Source organism: Cervus elaphus, chromosome 15, assembly GCF_910594005.1.
Source record: "Cervus elaphus chromosome 15, mCerEla1.1, whole genome shotgun sequence".
Taxonomy (NCBI): domain Eukaryota; kingdom Metazoa; phylum Chordata; class Mammalia; order Artiodactyla; family Cervidae; genus Cervus; species Cervus elaphus.
In genome coordinates this window covers 8361989-8385407 of record NC_057829.1, presented here as the reverse complement: position 1 = coordinate 8385407, position 23419 = coordinate 8361989, and the positions used below count along the sequence as shown (strand labels likewise).

The 23419-nt window shown below is 42.8% G+C and overlaps 1 protein-coding gene across 3 annotated transcripts in view; it reads right to left on the bottom strand.

Annotated features, from left to right (window-relative positions):
- Positions 1–23419, bottom strand: part of PCNX2 (pecanex 2) — a 301990-nt gene that overhangs the window by 51271 nt on the left and 227300 nt on the right. For all 3 annotated transcript variants that reach the window (XM_043925987.1, XM_043925989.1, XM_043925988.1), the window contains 3 exons: positions 21241–21299; positions 16696–16911; positions 143–396 (listed from right to left, as the gene is read on the bottom strand). In XM_043925987.1, coding sequence (XP_043781922.1) covers positions 143–396; positions 16696–16911; positions 21241–21299 — 529 coding nt within the window. The remainder of the gene's footprint in view (positions 1–142; positions 397–16695; positions 16912–21240; positions 21300–23419) is intronic.

The following is a 23419-nucleotide window of genomic DNA, read 5'->3' as shown; positions in this document are numbered from 1 at the left end:
CCAGCAGTTCTGAAACTGAACTAAGCCTCTGCTTCAGACGCTCAGGAGAAGCTTCTTAAACTCTTTACAAAGCTCTCCAGGAGTCTTTTGAGCCAGCCCAGCGTTACTACTCAAGACACACATCTGGGACCTGGAGCAATACCTTGATATAGTATCTGATAAGGATCCTTCGGAGATCAAAAACCTGCAGCATGGTGGCTGCGTTGTTGTCCATGATGCTGTAGCCCTCCAGAATGTACTGGGTCCGTGTGATTTCCCAGGTGAGCCAGCGGAGGTTAAAGGCGGCGTTGCAGGACAGAAGGTGGGGCAGGTGGCCTGGTTTGCAGCAGCAGCAGCCCCTGTCGTCCTCGTCACCCTCCGTGATGGCTTCCACCTCCCTCTGCTGGCAGTAGGTTCCTGGCAATAACACACATGACGGAAGTTTACAAGAAGTCATAGGATAATCGTTGTTTAGAATGGATTTCCCCCTTGCCCTTACTAAGGGGAAGATGCTAAAGAGAGTCTGGAAATCAGAAAATTTGTATAGTTCTCAGTTCAAGCAAGTACCCCCAAATAAGTCACCAATCTTATAATCATTAACTCATTTATTCATTCATATTCATTTTGATTCTCATCTCTTCCTGTGTTGTTGTTGGTTTTTTTTTTTTTTTTTGTCTATGTGTGTGTATGTGTGTCTTAGAACAGACACAGTCTCATGGCAGCCATGGACATTAATGCTGAAATGCAGGATGGTTATATCCTTCAGTTTCCCTTTCCAGAAACCTGCAGGTCAAGGCTGAGCCAAGAGGAGGCTAAGGAATGTAGCAGGTGGACAAGTCTGAGAGCAACCAGATGTTGAAGTGTTATGAGGAAGCGTGTCCTGGAAGATCTTCTTGGCCCAAGTGCAAGGGCATAATCACCTCACCTCATACGAGTAGAAGCAGGATGTCTGACTCCTTTAGCAAGTATTTTGAAACTTAATGCAAACATGAAACTGTCCCCACACCCATTTCCACACCGTTCACTTTTCCTGGGATCTTATCTCATTATTCACAATGCCTGGTACTTGGTAGGATAACAAAGTGGTCGGTGGAATGATTGAAGGAAAGGCTGGATGAACAAATGAAAGAATTCTTATCTAGATCACTATATAACAGGCATGCATGCATGCCTGCTAAGTCGCTTCAGCTGTATCTGACTCTTTGTGACCCTATGGACTGTAGCCCGCTAGGCTCCAGGCAAGAATACTGGAATGGGTTGCCATGCCCTTCTCCAGGGAATCTCCTGACCCCCGCATCTCTTATGTCTCCTGCATTGGCAGGTGGGTTTTTACTACTAGAGCCATACAGACAACAGATACCTTATTGAGAAAATCCACAGGGTATGCAATAGCTTCTGTTACATTTCAGGAGGAAGACAAAGACAGGTGATGTTTAAACTAAGTCTCTCTATAGTACCCATGAGTGAGATGGTCATAATAGATCAGAGATGAAAAACTGCAACCTTCAAATAAAAATGTACACACAGAACTGTCATGATAACAGCCTATGAACTAGAAATCAAGATAAGGAAGAAGAGAAGATGCAGGTTGTTGTAACATAAAGTGAAACAGTGAAGGGCTGATCCCGGGTCTTAGGATTCCATTTGTCTTTCTCCAAGACCTCACCCCTTTGGGTCTGAGCTGAAAAGCATTCTCTATTAAACATTTCAGGGATCTCTTTGCTCATTCTGTAATATGAAACTTTTATTCCTGCTGGGCAAGATGTATAGAAACAACACAGGTGAACCACAATCAGTGAGTAACTCAGACCACATGTTGGGGGCACCCAGAGTGAATAATGACCTCCAAGTCCTAACTGAGCTGCCCACTGGAACCCCAGGCCTGGGGGCACTGGAGTCCAGGGAAGTCTCCCCCTCTCAGTGGCACACCAACAACACTGGTTAATTATATGATTTTGGGAGAAATGCTCTTTCAATGAAAGAAGTAAGACAATTCATAGAAATAGACCTTACAAAGGAGAAGCATAAAAGGGGGAACTTCACCTCAAATAGATTAGCAAAACTGTGTAAATGACGTGCCCTGAGGGTTTTTTCCAGTTTCCGCTTCCTTCCTTCCTTCTCCATCCAGGTTAGGCATTGATCATGTTGGGCTGAGGTCAGCGCTGTTTGTCTGTTTTACATCAGACTGGAAGGGGGGTGTGCGTGTACTCATGAGCACATGAAGACAATGTATAACTCGGATTTCTACTATCTGAAGAAAATAACTTAGCAGCATCCTTTGTGAGAAGCAAGAGCTCATATCTACACTGGTCAGAGGACCGGCTGAGGAAGGGGTTTTCTGTGAAGGACTGCTAAGCAGTCGTAACTGCCCACGGCTTTTAACAAACACCCAGGTCAGGTAGGGCTTCAGCTCTACCATCTCCCACTTCCTCTCCCTCCTCCATTCAGCAGCTCTTCTTGTCTGTTCGCTTGATGCCAGCCCCTGTATGCCAGCTGTTGTTCTGTACTACTGTACTTTTCAAGGTGCTGTCCTGTAAGATTAAAAATGTTTTCTTTATTTCTTGTGTTTGTTTTTAATGCATTATTTGTGTGAAAAGTATTATAGACCTATTACAGTACAGTACTATATAGCCAATTGTGTCAGTTGGGTACCTAGGCTAACTTTATTGGACTTAGGAACAAATTGAACTTACGAACATGCTCTTGGAATGGAATTTGTTTGTATGTAAGGGATTTACTGTAGTCAGGATCACACTGTAAAAGAATACAAGAATGATGAAACCCAGTCGTTTCTGCAAAGGCACTAATTTTGCTGTTCACATGCAAATCAGGCCCATGTTCTTCTCAGAGAGTCTCCCTGGGTTTAGAGCATGTTTCCTTCAGAGGGAAGGCTGGAGGTCAGTTGCCCCCACACTTGACCTTTTCCAGAGGACTGTCTCTGGAGTTTCCACTGAATCAAGCTCTTGGCATCTTTTATGTGGCTGTGTTCTCATAGTCTAAGTCAGTGGGACATGGAAAGCATTCAATAAGTATTTTAAAAATGAATTTTCAGAGTATCTTGGAATTTTTTCATTCTGATAAATGACTGTGCCTCATGAAAGCTGTGAAAATTGAGTCTTTGAACTGAAAATGTGTCCAGTAGATCCCAGATATCTTGCACACAGGATACACATGAATTTCCCGAGTGCAGTCAAAATGCAGGGCAGCCATTAAGGCTGCAGCTATGCCAGACAGGCCTCTCCTGACTACCTAACCATTTCCTCCTCCCTTTCCTCATTTCCAAAGGTGCAAACACTGCCTCCCTTTAAGCACCACTGGTCATCTTTACCAGGGACAGGTCAGTTCTGGCTTATTTATTCATACTTAATTCCAAAAAGATATGAAGTCAGTCTTAAAAGGCATACACAGTACAAAAGCAAATGACGAAATTTTAACTGAAGATGAGGACAGGAGAAACATAACAGGGCCAAAAGAATGTCAAGAAACCTTCACTTCCTTCTATGATGTGCAATAAATTTACTAAAAGAGGACCACTGATTTCACTCAGGCTTTCTACCAACCAGTATAGAAAGATAATGAGGAGTTTCTCATGTCCTTAAGACAAAATGAAAATAATTGCTTGGGAGGATCACAGCTATTTCTGTTGAAGACAGCAGAGAGACGACATCCCCAGGCCATCACAGAAAGAAAACTGTACAGTATGGTGTCCACTGTCCCTATCAGCATTGCACAAGTACAATATGAGGTTCCACAGCTGTTCTGATAGGATTAAAGTACAATAAAGAAAAATTTCTATAGGTGGCCAAAATAATTCAGTTTTAGGCATGGGGCTCTCCAGAGGTCTGGTGTCACCCAAGGGCAGATTCTGGAGACGCAGGAGGACTGGGAGGACCTCACATCTTTCAGGAACTCCCTGATATGGACCATGTCTCTCCACTTAGTTTTTAATTAATTTTTTGGTGCAGCCAAAAAAATTGGGATCTTAGTTCCCAGATCAAGGATCAAACCTGTGTCCCCTGCAACAGAAGTGCAGCATCTTAACCACTGGACCACCAGGAAGGTAGGCTCTCCATCTAGTTCTGACAATGACTGTGTATTGAGCGGCAGTGAATTTTAACACACTCTCCCTGACAAGCACAGGAGTGTGGCTATCCTTTGGGGCTGGTTAGCAAAGGCATGCTTGCTTTAATGGTAGAGGTAGAGGTGACATTCTCTGGGGAAAACTGGGAAGCCAAAGGAGAAGGCCTGTGAGAAAGGAAGGGCGGGCAAACAAGAGTGGAGGAGGTGCCCTCCTGGCTGGGAAGTGGGACTAAGATCCTGGAGGGGAGAGGGGAGGCACAGGGCAGGCCTGCTGGAGTGGGAAGTTGACGCCTATGGAGACATTCGAACTTCATTCTGTAGGTAACAGATAGGTAACAGGTATTTTTAAGTCCCAAGGAACAGAGAGAATGTTGCACTTAAGAAACATTCCCCTGCGGCCTTGGGGAAGTATAGAGGAGAGATTGGTCATGGGGCAGTCAGCCACCCACAGTCCCATTTCAAGTGAAGAGTGATGGGACTGAAACTAGGGTACAGGCTGTTTATGGAGAAATTGGAGGAAATGATGGAGGCGCTGAGCCATTATGTGAAGGGGACTTCAAAGGATGCATTAAAATGGATTCCCTGCAGCAGTAAGTCTGCACTGGAAGAATGTCAGCTTGTTTACAGCCTTCCAGCAAGAATAGGCACATGAAAGCCCTAATGCACAACATGTTTAAGATCGGGCTTCCTGGCCCTCCAAGTTCCTCTTTATCTGATGTGAGTTGTCCCAGGGACTGGCTAATTGGATTCCACAGAAAACCCCAAATATCATCAACATTATTATGCTTAGTGTTACCCACTAATTGTTGTTGTTCTGTCACTAAGTTGTGTCCAACTCTTTGCGATCCCATGGGCGTCAGCATGCCAGGCTTCCCTGTCCTCCACTATCTCCCAGAATTTGCTCAAGTTCATGTCCATTGAGTCAGCGATACTATCTAACCATCTCACCCACCAATAATGATTTACAATAACTTTACTAGATGTTTATTTGAACTAAGTCTTGAAATGGTCACAGCCTTCATCAGCCTGACATGCCAGGCATTTGGGGATGGTGTTTCTATATGCCAAGCAGTGAGGTCTCCTGAAGGGGCTGCCAGAGAGAAGTTTAGATTATCCTTAAACTACCCTGCTTGTGGAGTGGAGGATAATTAGGCATAGAAGGAGAAGAAGGCGTCAGAGGATGAGATGGCTGGACAGCATCACCGATGCAATGAACATGAACTTGGGTCAACTCTGAGAGATAGTGAGGGACAGGGAGGCCTGGCATGCCATGGATGTCCATGGGGTCAGAAAGAGTCGGACACACCTGGGCTACTGAACAAAAACAATGTTTTTCAAGTTTCAGGTGTAATGTACAGTTTGGGGTGTGTATTGGACTATTATTGTATAAAACGCATTTCCTTCTGAAGTCACAAGTAAGCTTGTTCCTGAATTGCTCAGGTCCACAAGAGGAGGAGGCCATCAGATATAGTAAGTTCCCTACATGTGAACAAGTTCCATTCTAAGACAGCATCTGTAAGTTCAGTTCATTCATAAGTGCAACAAAGTTAGCCTAGGTACCCAACTAACATAACCAGCTATCCCGTACTGTACTGTAATAGGCATACAATACTTTTCACACAAATGATACACAAGAAACAAACACAAAAAATAAAGAAGACATTTTTACTCTTACAGGACTGCACCTTGGAAAGTACAGTAATACAGCACAATAGCCAGCATACAGTGGCTGCATGCATGTTTGCATTTTTGAAATTCGCACCTTGAAGGCTCATACGTAGGGGACTTACTGTATGGTCACTGCTAAGCTCAAAGCAGTTCACGTCCATGGACATTTGGACTTCATGCAGGCCAGCGTGCACTGCATGTTGGAAACACAAGCTGTGAGTGAGGGCTCAGTCTATGAGCTCTTGCTGAAGATTCAGCTTCTTTAGTGCCCCTTCTAACACCGTAATACACATAATACATGTAATGATGAAGACTTTCAGACCATTTTTCTTCAGACTAGAAATCTAAACTATCATTGCTCTCTGCCAGCTGATTAGTCAAGGGCCATTTTGTGGCCAAATGAAACACTGTCGGAGAAAGCTTTTTAAAAAGTTTTTGAATGAATGTCATTTTTAGAAGGTCACAGTGGAATTTTTTCCCCCAAAATTTCTCCTACAGCTTCAGTGTTATTGACATGTCTTTCTCAGCCCTTCCTCCACCCTACACTAGTTCTCTGGAACGGAATCCTAGAATGTGAGCCGAAAGGAATACGCAGGTCATCTAGCCCCAGCTACTTGCCATGGGAGATGACCCTGAATCTCCTAGACATCACCAGATTTAACTTCTGGGAAGAAATACTTAATACAACAATAATCTGTCCCATTACACTTCCCATTTCCTAATTGCTAAACATCCATTTGATAATCACACACTTTACATTAATCTAAACTTAAAGATGGAGAAATGGTCACAGAACAGAACTTAAATAAGGACCTGACCTATGGATACACTGAATGAGTTTAGTTCTTCATTATTTTACTAGATAATTTCTTCCCAGTCCCAATTTCCATTTCTTCAGCCACATTGGACCCAAGTGTCTTTTTTTAAATTGGAGGATAGTTGCTTCACAATGCTGTGTCCGTTTCTGCTGCCAAGCAAAGTGAATCAGCTGTACATACACACATATCCCCTCTTTTCTGGATTTCCTTCCCATTGAGGTCACCACAGAGCGCTGAGTGGAGTGCCCTGTGCTACACAGGAGTGGACCCGAGTGTCTTTTAAATGTCACACTGAGAGTTTAGAAGTGTATTGGCTCAGTGTGCAGGGGAGGGAAAAGTATGTGAAAATAATTTATAGCATGTTTGATTTTGTGGTCATAGCAGAGATTTTTTATTATAACAGTTCTGTCTTCCAAAGAGCCTCAATTTGCTTCACAATCTGGCCATAGAAATACAATTTGTTTTATGACCTGTTCAGCAAGTGAGATTTTGAATGTGGTATAACAGTTTTTCTCATAGAATTTTTATATTCAATATTTTTAAAATTTTAATTTCTGTCTATGGGACATTCACCAACTTAAAAAGTAACTTCTCAGAGAGCATCTCATTGATTGCACACATCAACCCAGCTATGAAGATGTAATCTCTTCTTTTAGAAATAATTTCTTTTAGTAAAATAAGGACACTGAGTCTTCAAAACATCTTGTCCAGTAGAAAGTTCTGGCCTTTTGAATTCAAAGTCCATGGTTTTCCCTTTTCACAGAGTGTCTCATGAGCCTTGACAAATTACAAGCAAAAGTTCCCTGAATTTACTTTTTTCTTCTAGCCTATAGAAGAAAATGAAATAAACCAAATCCTACAGTGCACAGGGAAATTTATGGTGGGCAAATGTGAAGCATAAGAAAAGCTGAAATATATACAATAATGGTATCCGTGAATGATATGGTATCCCCCCACCCTCCATTTTCTAGATGAGATAAACCAATGCACTCAATCTTACTGAGTCATTTACTTTCTAATTAATATTTAACTCAAACAAGCATTATCTTGCTTTTCTCCCACACACTTTGAGTGTTGAATGTTAAAATATGCAGACTCTGTTAATGTTCTCCAAGAAAGCACTTCTCCTTTCCCAGACTTGTTATCTGAACAAGCAGGGCTTTGTTTTGTTCACCAATATGTCACATAACTTGAAATGAAGAAAAATATGCATTGAGGAATTCTGAGTAAGAACCTATTATTTCATGGGTAAAGTTTGGAACCAAGGGACTTAACAGCTTCCTCAAGCTATACAGACAAAAGAAGTAGACTCACTAATGACCTAATTGTTGTCATAGAGAAGAGAATTCTAGCTGGTTCCAAGATTAGTGGGAGCTCTGACTATACATGGATTAGCCAGTTAGGATAAGGGTTTGGGTTGAACTAGCTTTAGATTAGATTAGGTTACATACCTTTTTTTAGAATGTCCCCACAGGGTGGTGATTATGGGGTGTTAGCCAAACTATGAGATGGCTGGTAACATTTCACACAGACAGGAACGTAAATCTCATTTTTGTGATATTTTCCAGGCCTGATGGTAATGTGTGGCTATCTCTTGATAACTACGCCTTTGCTTTCCATGTTCATCGTGCAGGAGCCGTCCAGCTTGCATGGTTGCTAAGGCAGTCAGCAATTCAAGAAACTGAGCTCCTAAAAGTGGTGGTTCCATATTAACACTCAGAAGTATATTCAGGTAAAAGTTTTATTTTTGAATTTCAACAGCCAAAGAGATGTAAAGACAATGGTTACTTATTCTTTTTTTTTTTTGTAATCTCTCCTTATTTTTCATTCCTTCTTTCCTTCTTCCTTCTTCCTTCCCTGCCTCCCTGTTTCCCTCCCTCACTCCCTGCCACCCTCCAAGGCCATGGAGTTTACTACAAAGGTCATGGACTTTGGAGTCAACCCCAGCTAGGCATTTACCCCTCCTCCACCACTGACTTTGAAGCCTGGGGCTTCCTCCCTGGGAGGAAATTTTATCAAACTCCCGCAGGGAGTTCAACTTTCTCCCCATGATATGGTGGAAGGAAATATAGCTCCTAGACTGATGAGCCATCCACAGCTGGAAAGAACTTTTTGGCTGTTATTGTTTCTTTCTTTTTTAAAAAAAATCAATTTATTTATCTTCAGTTCAGTTCAGTTCAGTCGCTCAGTTGCGTCCGACTCTTTGCAACCCGATGATCGCAGCACGCCAGGCCTTCCTGTCCATCACCAACTTCCGGAGTCTACTCAAACTCATGTGCATTGAGTCGGTGATGCCATCCAGCCATCTCATCCTCTGTTATCCCCTTCTCCTCCTGCCCCCAATGCTTCCCTGCATCAGGGTCTTTTCCAATGAGTCAACTCTTCGCATGAGGTGGCCAAAGTATTGGAGTTTCAGCTTCAGCATCAGTCCTTCCAATGAACACCCAGGACTGATCTCCTTCAGGATGGACTGGTTGGATCTCCTTGCAGTCCAAGGGACTCTCAAGAGTCTTCTCCAACACCACAGTTCAAAAGCATCAATTCTTCGGTGCTCAGCTTTCTTCACAGTCCAACTCTCATATCCATACATGACCACTGGAAAAACCATAGCCTTGACTAGACAGACCTTTGTTGGCAAAGTAATGTCTCTGCTTTTTAATATGCTATAGGTTGGTCATAACTTTCCTTCCAAAGAGTAAGCATCTTTTAATTTCATGGCTGCAGTCACCATCTGCAGTGATTTTGGAGCCCCAAAATATAAAGTCTGACACTGTTTCCACTGTTTCCCCACCTATTTGCCATGAAGTGATGGGACCAGATGCCATGATCTTAGTTTTCTGAGTGTTGAGCTTTAAGCCAAATTTTTCATTCTCCTTTTTCACTTTCATCAAGAGGCTTTTTAGTTCCTCCTCACTTTCTGCCATAAGGGTGGTGTCACCTGCATATCTGAGGTTATTGATATTTCTCCCAGCAATCTTGATTCCAGCTTGTGCTTCTTCCAGCCCAGCGTTTCTCATGATGTACTCTGCATATAAGTTAAATAAATAGGGTGACAATATACAGCCTTGACGTACTCCTTTTCCTATTTGGAACCAGTCAGTTGTTCCATGTCTAGTTCTAACTGTTGCTTCCTGACCTGCATATAGGTTTCTCAAGAGGCAGGTCAGATGGTCTGGTATTCCCATCTCTTTCAGAATTTTCCACTGTTTATTGTGATCCACACAGTAAAAGGCTTTGGCATAGTCAATAAAGCAGAAATAGATGTTTTTCTGGAACTCTCTTGCTTTTTTGATGATCCAGCAGATGTTGGCAATTTGATCTCTGGTTCCTCTGCCTTTTCTAAATCCAGCTTGAACATCTGGAAGTTCACGGTTCACATATTGCCGAAACCTGGCTTGGAGAATTTTGAGCATTACTTTACTAGCGTGTGAGATGAGTGCAATTGTGTGGTAGCTTGAGCATTCTTTGCGATTGCCTTTCTTAGGGATTGGAATGAAAACTGACCTTTTCCAGTCCTGTGGCTACTGCTGAGTTTTCCAAATTTGCTGGCATATTGAGTGTAGCACTTTCACAGCATCATCTTTCAGGATTTGAAATAGCTCAACTGGAATTCCATCACCTCCACTAGCTTTGTTCATAGTGATGCTTTCTAAGGCCCACTTGACTTCACATTCCAGGATGTCTGGCTCTAGGTGAGTGATCACACCACTGTGATTATCTGGGTCGTGAAGATCTTTTTTGTACAGTTCTTCTGTGTTTTCTTGCCACCTCTTCTTAATATCTTCTGCTTCTGTTAGGTTCATACCATTTCTGTCCTTTATCAAGCCCATCTTCGCAGGAAATGTTCCCTTGGTATCCCTAATTTTCTTGAAGAGATCTCTAGTCTTTCCCATTCTGTTGTTTTCCTCTATTTCTTTGCATTGATCTTTGCACTGATTTCTTTGCATTGATTATTTGTCTTAATTGGAGGCTAATTACTTTACAATATTGTGGTGGTATTTGCCATACATTGACATGAATCAGCCATGGGTGTACATGTGTTCCCCATCCTGAACCCCCCTCCTATATCCCTCCCCATCCCATCTCTCTGGATTGTCCCAGTGCACCGGCTTTGAGTGGTCTATTTGGGCACCATCAAACCTGGACTGGTCATCTATTTCACACATGGTAATATACATGTTTCAATGCTATTCTCTCAAATCATCCCACCCTCACCTTCTCCCACAGAGTCCAAAAGACTGTTCTTTACATCTGTGTCTCTTTTGCAATCTTGCATATAGGGTTGTCATTACTATCTTTCTAAATTCCATATATCTGTTAATATACTGTATTGGTGTTTTTCTTTCTGACTTACTTCACTCTATAAATAGGCTCCAGTTTCATCCAACTCATTAGAACTGACTCAAATGCATTCTTTTTAATAGCTGAGTAATATTCCATCGTGTATATGTACCACAGCTTTCTTATCCATTCGTCTGCTGATAGACATCTTGGTTGCTTCCATGTCCTGGCTATTGTAAACAGCGCTGTGATGAACATTGGGGTACATGTGTCTCTTTCGATTCTGGTTTCCTTGGTGTGTATGCCCAGCAGTGGGATTGCTGGGTCACATGGCAGTTCTATTTCCAGTTTTTTAAGGAATCGCCACACTGTTCTCCATAGTGGCTGTACTAGTTTGCATTCCCACCAACAGTGTAAGAGGGTTCCCTTTTCTCCATACCCTCTCCAGCATTTATTGTTTGTAGACTTTTTGATAGCAGCCATTCTGACTGGCATGAGATGATACCTCATTGCAGTTTTGATTTGCATTTCTCTGGTAATGAATGATGTTGAGCATCTTTTCAGGTGTTTGTTAGCCATCTGTATGTCTTCTCTGGAGAAATGTCTGTTTAGTTTTTTGACCCATTTTTTGATTGGGTCATTTATTTTTCTGGTATTGACCTACATGAGCCTCTTGTATGTTTTTGAGATTGATTCTTTTGTCAGTTGCTTCATCTGCTATTATTTTCTCCCATTCTGAAGACTGACTTTTCACCTTGCTTATAGTTTCCTTTCTTGTGCAAAAGTTTTTAAGTTTAATTAGGTCCCATTTGTTTATTTTTGCTTTTATTTCCATCACTCTGGGAGGTGAGTCATAGAGGATCTTGCTGTGATCTATGTTGGAGAGTGTTCTGCCTATATTTCAGAGCTGGAAAGAACTTATAATCACACCAAGCTTTTGATGAAGAAATTGAGACTCTGAGAAGCCAAGTCACATGTGTGCCCCCATTGAACATCCTGACCTAAAGTGGAGTTTTCTATGCAACTGGGAAAATTACATGGAGCTATACAAGTGATTGAGGGCATTATATCCCAGTTATTCAGTGTTTAATAAACCAATGAACACTATGGTACAAATTTCCAACCAAAAGGAGGAATGAAAAGAGGAAATGGTCAGGTAGAATGAGAAGTTCTGGTTAAGAACCCTGTGGGTCTGCCCAGCTCTAAGCTGGAATCCAGATTGCTAGGAGAAATATCTACAACCTCAGATAAGCAGATAATACCACTTTAATGGCAGAAGGCAAAGAGGAACTAAAGAGCCTCTTGATGAAGGTGAAAGAGAAGAGTGAAAAACCTGGCTTAAAACTCAACATTCAAAAAACTAAGATCATGGCATAAAGTCCCAACACTTCATGGCAAATAGATGGCGAAAAAGGGGAAACAGTGACAGACTTTATTTTTTGGGCTCCAAAATCACTGCAGTGACTGCAGTCACAAAATTAAAAGACACTTCCTCCTTGGAAGAAAGGTTATGACAAACATAGACAGCACATTGAAAAAGCAAATACATCACTTTGCTGACAAAGGTCCGAACAGTCAAGGCTATGGTTTTTCCAGCAGTCATGTATAGATGTGAGAGTCGGACCATAAAGAAGGCTGTGCACCAAAGAACTGATGCTTTCAAACTGTGGTGTTGGAGAAGACTCTTGAGAGTCCCTTGGACTGCAAGAAGACCAAACCCGTCAATCCTAAAGGAAATCAACATTGAATATTCACTGGAAGTCCACTGATGCTGAAGCTAAAGCTTTAATACTTTGGCCACCTGATGTGAAGAGCCAATTCTTTGGAAAAGACCTTGATGCTGGGCAAGACTGTGTGTAAGAGGAGAAGTGGGCCACAGTGGATGAGATGGTTGACTGACATCATTGACTCAATGGTGACTGACATCATTGACTCAGGGAAGCCTGGAGTGCTGCAGTCCATGGAGTCGCAAAGAGTTGGACATGACTGAGCAACTAAACAACAAACAATCCCTAAGTAGCTATGAGTCTTGGGAAATAATTCATCTTGAGGGATCTGGATTTCCCCATCAGTTAGATGGGAGGAATATTGGGATTAAGGCCAATCTTGAGGTAGCTGTCACCTTCACAGGCAAGAGTGCTTTGTATCTCATACAAGTCTCTCTCCAATGCCCCCCTTTTTTTTTTTTTTTGCTCCTATTCTTGGTTCTTCTTCATTTATAATTACAGGATTTTCAAGTAGTCTGACTCCTTTTGTTGGCAGTTCTGTTCTCCTCATTCATGTTTCTCCTCCTTTATAGAAATAAGCCAAACCATCAAGCTAGGTCACTTGAATGACTAACAGAGAACAGAAATGGATTGAACAGATAATCAACTCTCACTTTCCCATTTTTCTGTGTCCGCCTACTCGGATGATGGTTAAATACAACAGGTTCCATTTCTTTTGAAAAGCCTTAAATTTGGTGCCCCTCACACTGAGGGCCTTCTAAAGTGCATTGTCTGTTTCCTTGACTGTAGGCTTAAAGCTGATTAATCCACCAATTCTTGAATGGTTTCCTTAAAAGCTCTCTGGTTGGGCAGATGCAAGGAATACTCACAAACCAAGAGCAGCAGTACAATCATGTTTCTTCACATGAACAACAAAAAAATGTATTTCTATTCTGGGATGCATAGGCCAAAGGAGTAGAACAGAAAAACATGGCTTCTTTATTTGTATTCTTAATTTGAATTTACACCACTATAGTACCATCCAATGGAAACAGCATGTGCCATGAACCTTCATCAATCGTTTGGGCTATCCAGGTTCTAAACTCTTATTCTAATGTTGGGAAAATTACCCACTGTGCCAGAGGCTAGCTAACTGTTCACCAAACTTTTTACTTTTTCTCCTAGGTGCTCAGCTATACAACATTCTCTTACGCATGTTTGAAATGTGTGCTCAGTGGCTTCAGTCTGGTATGACTCTTTGAGATCCCATGAACTGTATGTAGCCCTTCAGGCTCCTCTGTCTATGGGATTCTCCAGGCAAGAATACTGGAGTGAGTTGCCATTTCCTACTCCAGGGAATCTTCCCAACCCAGGAATCAAACCAGTGTCTCCTGTGTTGGCAGGAGGAGTCTTTACCACTGTGCCACTTGGGAAGCCTCCTAACTAACCCTTCAATTCAAAGATCGGTTAAGTTTGCTGAAGATGCTATAAGCCACATAAAACTTGTGCTATAACTATAATTCAGATTCAACTCAGCGAACCTTAAAAGTTCTTCCCTTGAATTCCCAGAAAAAATGGAAAGCTCTCAAAAATAGGCAGTTCTATTGCACTATTGTACCCAGACACTTAATTTCTACCACCTTCTGTGGCATTTTCTGGCATTTGTGAAAAATATCAGGGAAATATTGCTTCTCTGTTCTTTAGAGTCTGATCATCACTCCCTTGGCCCAATAACCTTTTCCCAAATAAGCTGCCTAAATTAGATTCCTAGAATTTGTAAGGACGTACAAGAATTCTCTTTGGGTTATGTTTTTAAAATATGAAGTGACAGCAATTTGTTCTTGGTGGAAACGTGTCCTTTGGTCACTGTGAGGTTCTAGAAGGCATGACCTGGCTGTTGTTTACCTTTCTAGCATTGTCTGTGACCCCTTCCTCCCAAACCACCTGGAAACCACATCTGGTTACTTGAAGCCTCCTTGTAATCACACCAGTTGTTCCCTCCTCTCCGTTCTAACTGCAGCCCCTCCTCTACTGAGCTGACCAGACCCCAGCTCTGATTCCAGTGCCCTTTCTCTGGCCCCCAGGCCCCCATGCACCCTGCTGCTGTAACAGCCACCTGTCTGGGCAGTAATTACTTATCAGGTGCCTGTCTTCTAAGGGAGGCTTCAAGCTCCATACGGCAGGACCTTTACTTCTCTACTCAGAGCACCTAACTTAGTGCTTGACATATAATCAGTGCTCAATAAATATCTCCCAAATGAGCATTAAGCGCTTCCCAGGTGGCTCAGCAGTGAAGAATCTGCCTGCAGTGCAGGAGACTTGGGTTCAGCCTCTGGGTTGGGATGGTCCCCAGGAGAAGGAAATGGCAACCGACTCCAGTACTGTTGCCTGGAAAGTTCCATGGAGAGAGGAGGCTGGCAAGCTACAGTCTATGGGGTCACAAAAGAGTCAGACACAACTTAGTGACTAAACAACAACAAAAATGAATATTAGACACGTATGTCCAACTAGCTATGTGATACATTCACTTGGATGAATCCAAGTGAATATTCAAAATGGGGCTCTTGATTGCATCCTCAAACCCTGAGTGCCACTCCTTATCCAGGCTTCTCAGTTTCAGTAAACGCACCAATGTCCATCGGGCTCTCAACCTAGAAAGCAGGGAGCATACTGAGCACCCCACCTTCCCTCACCCCAACATGCAGGCCTGTCCTCCACTTCTGAGCCCCCCAGCACATCTCTGCCTCTGCCATCTTCTCTTGCTGGGGTGACTACAGGACACTCCTAGGTGGTCCCCGCTTTTCTCCTTTCATCCCCTCCAGTACATCTTCCACACAGCAACCAGAACAAGCTCTTCAGTCATTCCCATTTCCAGAACGTTCCATGGCTCCTCACTGTGCACAGAATACAATGCAGCACCTCGCCCTGGCTGGGAGAAACCCCATGACCTCCCCCAACCCCGCCTCTCTGGTCACGGCATTCCTCCTGGGTTACTCTAACTCAGACATTCAGCGCTTCCGAATTCCTGGCCTGGAATATTCTTCTCCCTGTTCGCCTCCTCAGGACCCTGACGAGCCTCCTCACCTTCTGCACCAATTCTAGTCATAGAACCTTATTTACCTCCTTTCTACCATTCCTCAAGCTGTGATTGGTTTGCTCTTTTGTTTACTTATTTATTTACCATGTCATGAAGGTAAGACTCAAGGTCACGTCCCATTGCGTCCTCAGCATCGGCACGTGGCCTGACACAGAGGGGCTGCTGCGGTAGAGAAAAGCATGTGTGAATGAGGGACCACACAAGGAACCTGGGAGACGGGGCCACAGGAATGTCCGTGACGCTGATCCCTGAGTGATCACCACACAACTGCAGCGTCTGATTCATGGAAAAGCCAGAATCACTCTTCAAAGACACAGGCGGACTCAGTAACCACAGAGCAGTAAGCACTCATGCAGTGCCTGCAGGTGGGCTTGCCAGGGGCCTCATAGTAAAGAATCCACCTGCCAATGAAGGAGACATGGGCTTGGTCCCTGGATCGGGAAGATCCCCTGGAGATCGAAATGTCAACCCACTCCAGTATTCTTGCCTGGGATATTCCATGGACAGAAAAGCCTGGCGGGCTACAGTCCATAGGGTTGCAAAGGAGTCAGACACAGCTTAGCAACTAAACAACAACAGTGCCTGCATATACATGATCTCAGTTAAACCACACAACAACTGTATGAGGCAGTCATTCTTATTATTATTATCACTTTACAGACAATTTTTAACAAAACTCAGAGATTCACCCACAATAGACCATTGCATTTGTAACCCAAGGAAGCAGGTTCCATTTTAGGTCTGGCTGACTCCACATGGAGCCCCCATGCATGGTCCACACCCATTTAATGCTTCTGAGTTTTTCCCCAAATAAACCAAAGTTCGGACCTGCTACTCCTAAGGTTTACATCAGACTGTACATTTAACCTGATTACTAATTCAGATGACTGGCCTCTCTTTGTATCCAAATACATGATGAAAGGTGGTTATAGCAAGCTCCCTAACTCATTCTCTAGGACAGGCATCCCACTCTTCCTTTCTAAGGGTGACTTCTTATGAAAGCTCTGCGTGATAATTCACTCAAATGACCAATTTCCAACAACTTCCACAGTAAAGAGATTCTTACCTCGGAATTCCAGTCCTCTAAGTTGAAAGGTGACAAGGCCATTGCCAATTTCAATCAGGTGAACGAAAGCATTGAGGTAATCTGAGGCCAAAATAAAGCAATCGCCAGAGCTGTAGTTGCCCCACCGGCCAAGGATGAGGTCTCCACAGAGGGACTCCTGGAGCGCCCTTGTCAAGTGCTCATAAAAGATGGAATTGAGGTTGTTGCCATCGCTCCCTGAAGACAGGACAAGAAAGAAGACGCCCAGTGAGTCCTGCTCCAACGTGCTCTCCCTGGGAGATGGGGAGCCGTCATCTGATTGGGGTGAATCAGACTCCTCAGACACTTCACCCGTTGTGGTGGGCTCTGTGAGACACTCCTATTTCTTCCCTCTGTGCTTTTTCTGGTCAATGTCGTCTACATAAATGGACTGAATTCCTGTCTAAACGAGACACCTGACAAATTCCTATCTCCAGCAGAGATCTCTTGCCTGGACTCTAGACCTGTCTACTTCCTTGTCTACTTAACATTTCGTGTCTGTTTCCAATGTTTCTGCTCCACCCAATGTGTTCAAGTCAGGCCCTGCCCCCCCAGTCCCACCCCCAACCTGCTCTCAGCTGTCCAGTTGGCCACAACCTAGGCATCTTTCTTTCCACTTCGTCCCACCTAAGGCTCTCAATTTCACATTCTTCAAGTGTTTTTTGCACCTTCCTACTTTTTCCCATTCCCATTACCCTTGCTTTATCCCAAGTTACACAGTTTTTCAGGTGGAGGACCACAATGGTCATGTGACTCACCTATGCGTCTTCACTGGGATACGCTTCCTCATCGATTGCCTACCCCCCAGCCAGGATGAGCCTTTCAGATGAAAGGGGAATGTGTCACCCAGGGCCCTGCAGCCCATTTCTTAAAGTGGTTTGTGAGGGCTCTTAAGATAGAGACACAACTTCATAACATCACCTATAATAGGGTCCCATAAGTCATCCTCCTAGGAATAAGCTAGGACACCAGCCTGATCAAACCCAGGGTGTATAGTCACACCAGGGGCGCTGTGTGCTCTGCTCCCCACTTCAGTCTCCACCCTCACCTCTCACTCATCTCTTCCTCAATCTTCACGCTTAGCAACACAGAACTGCTCCCAGTTGAGTGACTCACTTGCCCCTTCCCACCCCGGGCCTTTGCAGAGACTAATCTTTCTGCCTGGTTTCCCTACATTCTTCTCTGTCTTCTTACCTCTACTAATCTTTAGACCTCTGTTCCATGGCCACTTCAGGGAAGCCTTCCTTGACCCCTTTGCCATGCCACCTTATAGGACATCAGGACTATGACCTTCTCCACTTGAAAGCACTTGAAACAGTTGGAATTTGACTTTGTGTGTGTGTGTATATGTGTATATATGGTTATTTGATTAACATCTGATTTCTCTACACCCTGCGGTGGTGAAGGAAGACTGAATTTGTTTATTTTTGTATCTCAGTACTGGCAGATTCTTAATATGCAGTAATGACTGACTAAACATCTGTTGAATAATAGATGACACCATAAATGATACAGCTTTGTTAAGAGAAATTTTGCTTTTGAGAACATAATCCATTAAGTAACTCTAGGGTTTCACTGAGAAATAATTTACAGACAATAAATTGTGTGTGTGTGTGTACAGTGTTAGTCACTTAATTGTGTCTGACTCTTTGTGACCCCATGGACTGTAGCCCATCAGGCTCTTCTGCCCATGGAATTCTCCAGGCAAGAATACTGGAGTGGGTTGTCATTTCCTTCTCTAGGGGATCTTCCTGACCCAGGGATTGAACACAGGTATCCTGCATTGCAGGCAGATTCTTTACCATCTGAACTATAGGGAAGTTTTATATATATACACATATACATATATATTCTATAATTATTGATAGTATATACTGTGTAAACAGTGCGTATATATGCATATATACATATATAACTATAGTCTACAATATAAATAATTATTGCTAGTATACATTTTTATATATTATATACAAGTATATAAATTATTATATATCAATGCCATTTACTAACTTTGTTATATATGTATATAAAACTCCGATTTATTGAGGCATAATTTACAGAGAGCAAAATTTGCCCTTTTTAATGTCCAGTTCTGTGAATGGACTTAAAAAATGCTTATAGTCACATAACCACCACTTAGAACGCTGCATTTGTGCTCCATCCATACTGAGGTATGCAGCAGTAGTTTGTTCTGTCTCATTTGTATGTGGTCACTACAGTTTGCTTAACCATTCAGTAGCTGAAGGACCTTTGGGCTGTTTTCAGTATTGGTGAACATGAGTAAATCCACTCACGACATTCATGAACAGAAGTCTATAAGAACACATTTTCATTTCTCTTGAGTCAACCCCTAAGAGTGGCACTACCGTTCTCCAAAGTGGCTGAACCATTCTGCACCCCAGTCGCAGGGACTGAGAATTCTAGTTGTTCTGCATCCTTGCCAGGACTGCTGCTTGCTTGTTTGAACTTAGCCATTCAGATGGAGTGGATGAGGACATCAAGGAAAGAAAAAAAGGAAGGATACAGCAAAGGAGATGGAGTGAGGGAACACCCTGCTTCCCAATAAAGGGCCAGTGTGTTTCAGGGGCATGAAACTGGGGGTTCATGATGCGTTTCCTTTCATGTCCTGGCTGGGCCGACTCCTTTTACTCCCTCTGTGAGATCTCTCATGATGAAGACAGAATCTTTTTTGAGAAGGCTGGGTAAACTGGGAAGTCCTCCTGGTCTGTGGTCCTGGGAGTGGAAGAAGTACTGGGAGGGGCTAGAAGGAAAGTTTGTCACCAGTGCTTTCCCCTTAGGAGCATCTTTCCTCTGGGGAGTAAACTCTGCCTCCAGAAAGTCAGAGAAGCATAGAGTTGCCCCAAAGAGAAGAGGCCTAAAGCAAAGCTCAAGGACCCCTTCTAGGCCTGCTTCTGGCATGGAGACAGAGATTCAAGAAGGTTGGAGATAAAGATCCGTGAAGATCTGAATGGAGCCTTCCTGCTCGGTACTCTTGGGAACTGGAGCATCACTGAGGGTGCAGGAAGGTGCAGACTGGCCCCAAATGCACCCACGTAAGGAAGAGCACTGACCCACGGCTAAGAAATCTACAGGATAACACTATCAAACTATGGATATCAGGGCTAGGCATTCACGACAGTTAAAAGCCAAATTGAAATAGGTGCATTTTTAACCTATTTATGATTAATGGAAAGAAACAAACTGTTCTATGGACTGAGTCATGTCATGTCCTCTAATAAGGTATCATTGTGCTTAATTTTCTATGCAGATTAAGCCTGCCTGACCTGCAGTGATATTCATTTTCTCTGATGAAGCAGCATGCATCCAGAGACACTAATTGGAGATTACTCCGAGTCTCTGGTACTTTTAAAGAAAAAACCTGAACAAGAGAATTAACTTTTGCTTAACTGTTCAAACTGTTTGATGTATGAATAAAACAATTTAAACCATGAAAAGTTGAGATCTTAGAACACACTGACCACACATCTGTATAATTAGATTAAAATGAGACAAAATTTTGAACAACTAAAAGCTCAATGTACTTATGAAACTGTCTCTATGCCTAATGTCAATGGCAGGGCAAAATTAGAATCCCATGGCTCCACATTAGAGATATTTACACTCCAACCACACCCCCTTCAAATTGGGCTGATACAAAGTTTAGCAAAAAATAAACCTGCCTCTCCAGATATTTTCACATTTTAAATTATGATTTCAAATTAATCATGTATATGCAATTCAAATATAGCTAATAAGCAGGATACAATTCTTCCTAGACAACATTTTTGGCACAGAGGAGAGAGTGAGGTGGATTAAAAATAGAGATTGGCTTAAATTTGCATACTGATATGAGGGGAGAAAAGGTCAAATGCTTCAAAATGAAATAGACTATAGGAAGAAAAAAGTAACTTCCTGTTACTATGGCAGATAAATCTTTCCATAGATTAATGTTGTACAAAGACTCTGAAGATATCCAGGCCCTGGATCCTGGAATGGCTTGCCTTTAAGGACATCATAATGCTATTTTTTTTTTTTTCTTTTTTGCCAGAATACCAATACCAAGGTTTACTGTCTGTATTTGATGTTTAGCATATACTAACTAAAATGTTGTAATCAACAGTTATTCAATATTGAAAAGATATCTAATCAGTTCTAAATCATGGAAGAATCCATTTCTAAACCAAATCAGGATACTTGATCAGTTCTATTTGCACAGTTTTATTTTTACCATCAGTACATTTACCAAGACATTCACTGTCTCCACAATGATTAAAAAAAGTGAGTACTTAATTCCTCTTTTTTGGATTGAAGGAATCCATCTACACAACAAAATAAATAGCTTAAAAGAGAGGCAGGGGACTTTTCTGGGCAGGGAGGCTCCAGTGGTTAAGACTACATGCTTCCAACACAGGGGCATGGGTTCAATCCTTGCTTGGGGAACTCAGATCCCACATGCTGCAAGGCCAAAAAAATAAATAAAATAAAACAATAAAAAAAGAGAGAAAGAGAAGGAAGATATCCTCTTACCTGGATCCTTTTCAATTTGGACCACCAGTCTTGTATTGGAATTATCCACACGCCTTGTACTAGAAAGAGCCACAAAAGAGTAAGAGGTTGTGATCAGATCCCTGCAAATGAGAGTTGGCTCACAGAATCAGCTGTGTGGGTGGGAAATCCAGGGGAGATGGAGATCACATATTAGAGTTATTGTTCTACACTGACAAGGCTGAAGGAAGAGAGGGGTCAGAAGGGCGGGAAAAGTACAGAAAATACAGAGGGAAGAGATGTTTAGCACTTAGGTACAGGAGACAGACCTTCATCTTTATCAATTCTGAGCATCCAATCCACAAAATAAAAGCAAGCCTTGAAATTGTCAATGGACGACCACTCCCTGACAGTATTTGAGAGCAGCACATAAATAGCTATCTTGCTATTCAAACTGATTCCAGAACATTCTTGATAAGTAGTCCAGGTCTCCACCACTTGCTTTCAAGAGTTGGATGCATTCTTACAGACTTTTCTTAGGTTGAACCATAAGAATGAAAAACAGCTTTCTGCAGCTTAGGAAAAGGTGGATTGTCTGTAACCATGGTAACTAGTTGCCACCAGAACCAGTTTTAAACCTTTTCAGTTATGACAACTCACCTCAACCTACAGCTTTGGTAAGGCAGCCAGTGCACAGTGGCTGCTTGCTTCTGAAAGTCAGCCAGCAAGGGACAGGCTCAGTGCAGACTTCTGAGGGTGACCAATCAGTAACAGTTTCCCCAAGAGACTGCCCTGCAGATGGTATCACCCCGCTTCTGAATCTGAAACTCATCTGCCTTGAACTTCAGATATCCCCCAAACCCTTTGTAAGTGCAACAGTCTGTTCTGCTTGGAGAGACTATGTTGGACCAGCCTTGACTTAGTTCAGGCATTGAGTGAGGGTCTTGTCATTCTTTGATGGATGAGATGTGAAACTGACACCAACCACATGAAGCTAATGATATTCACCAGTTTATGGTCTATAAAAATGGAAATTTTGTTAGGGGAACCACTGACTGAAATTGCCCCATCCTGGCCAAACACAATAGTAACTACTTGCGTGAGCTATTTTATAATAGGAGATCCTAGTAAGGAATGCGGAACTAACATCACCAACCAGAAGAACTCAGGTAGGTCAAAATGTCCTACCAACCTCACAGAATCCTCCTTGCTAGCATCCATCTTGGCTGAGTGACGTGCATGCCACCAGGAAGGGCCCTGAGTCAGAATGACGGGCCAGAGAAAACCTGGAAACTAACCCCATGACCATAAAACCTGAGATGTGAGCCTCTTGGCAGAGCAGTCCTCCTGGGTTCCCTTACTCTGCTGCTCTCCACCTGGCGTCCCTTCCCAGTGAAGTCTCTTGCTTTGTCAGCTCGTGTGTCTCCTTAGACAATTCATTTCTGAGAATTAGACAAGAGCCCGCTCTTGGGCCCTGGAAAGCATCCCTCTTCCTACAAAAATCTCATAAGGCTAAACCTGTGCCATAAAGAAAGGGCTTTCACTAGAAATAGACCACTGAATGAAGGGTTCCATACAGTTTGAACATAATGAGCATCTTATCTTTACCATACCTAGATATACCTTGTTTCAGATATATGAGAACTATCTAGGCAGGATCCTGTTGGAGTTTTGTAGACTAGGCGCTCCAGATGGGCTGTAGAGAAGGGCTATTCTGTTATAGCTCGAAAAGGTCACATTGTTCTATTACTGCTTCATTTTCCTTGCAAATACCCTCAGATAGGCTTTGAAAATAAAAGAGCCTGGGTGGCAGAAAATAAAGCGAACAACAAAATTCTTTTCTAATGAAGGCCGTAATCCCACGTCGGCATAGTGAGTCCCTGAATGGAATTTTAATTTCACCTTAAGACCTAGGACAAATGGAATTTTCAGCAGCAGAATAAACAATTTTTAAAACGGGATTGAGCCAAAAGAAAGTCATTTACCAAACTCCTTAGGGAATTAAAACACCTTCTAAAACTATGTTAAATGAAAAGCTATCTGCAAAAGGCTTTGGATGCAGAGGCTAAATTCTGATCAGCAGTAACTAATCCACGCTGCCTGTGTGCCCCCAGGGCCTCTGGCTCGCCACCAGACTCTCTAAGAAGGGCAAGTGTCAGCCTTACTGGGTATTCAAGGTTTTCTCCAGTGCTTTCCTCCTGTAAATTTGGTGCTTACCACT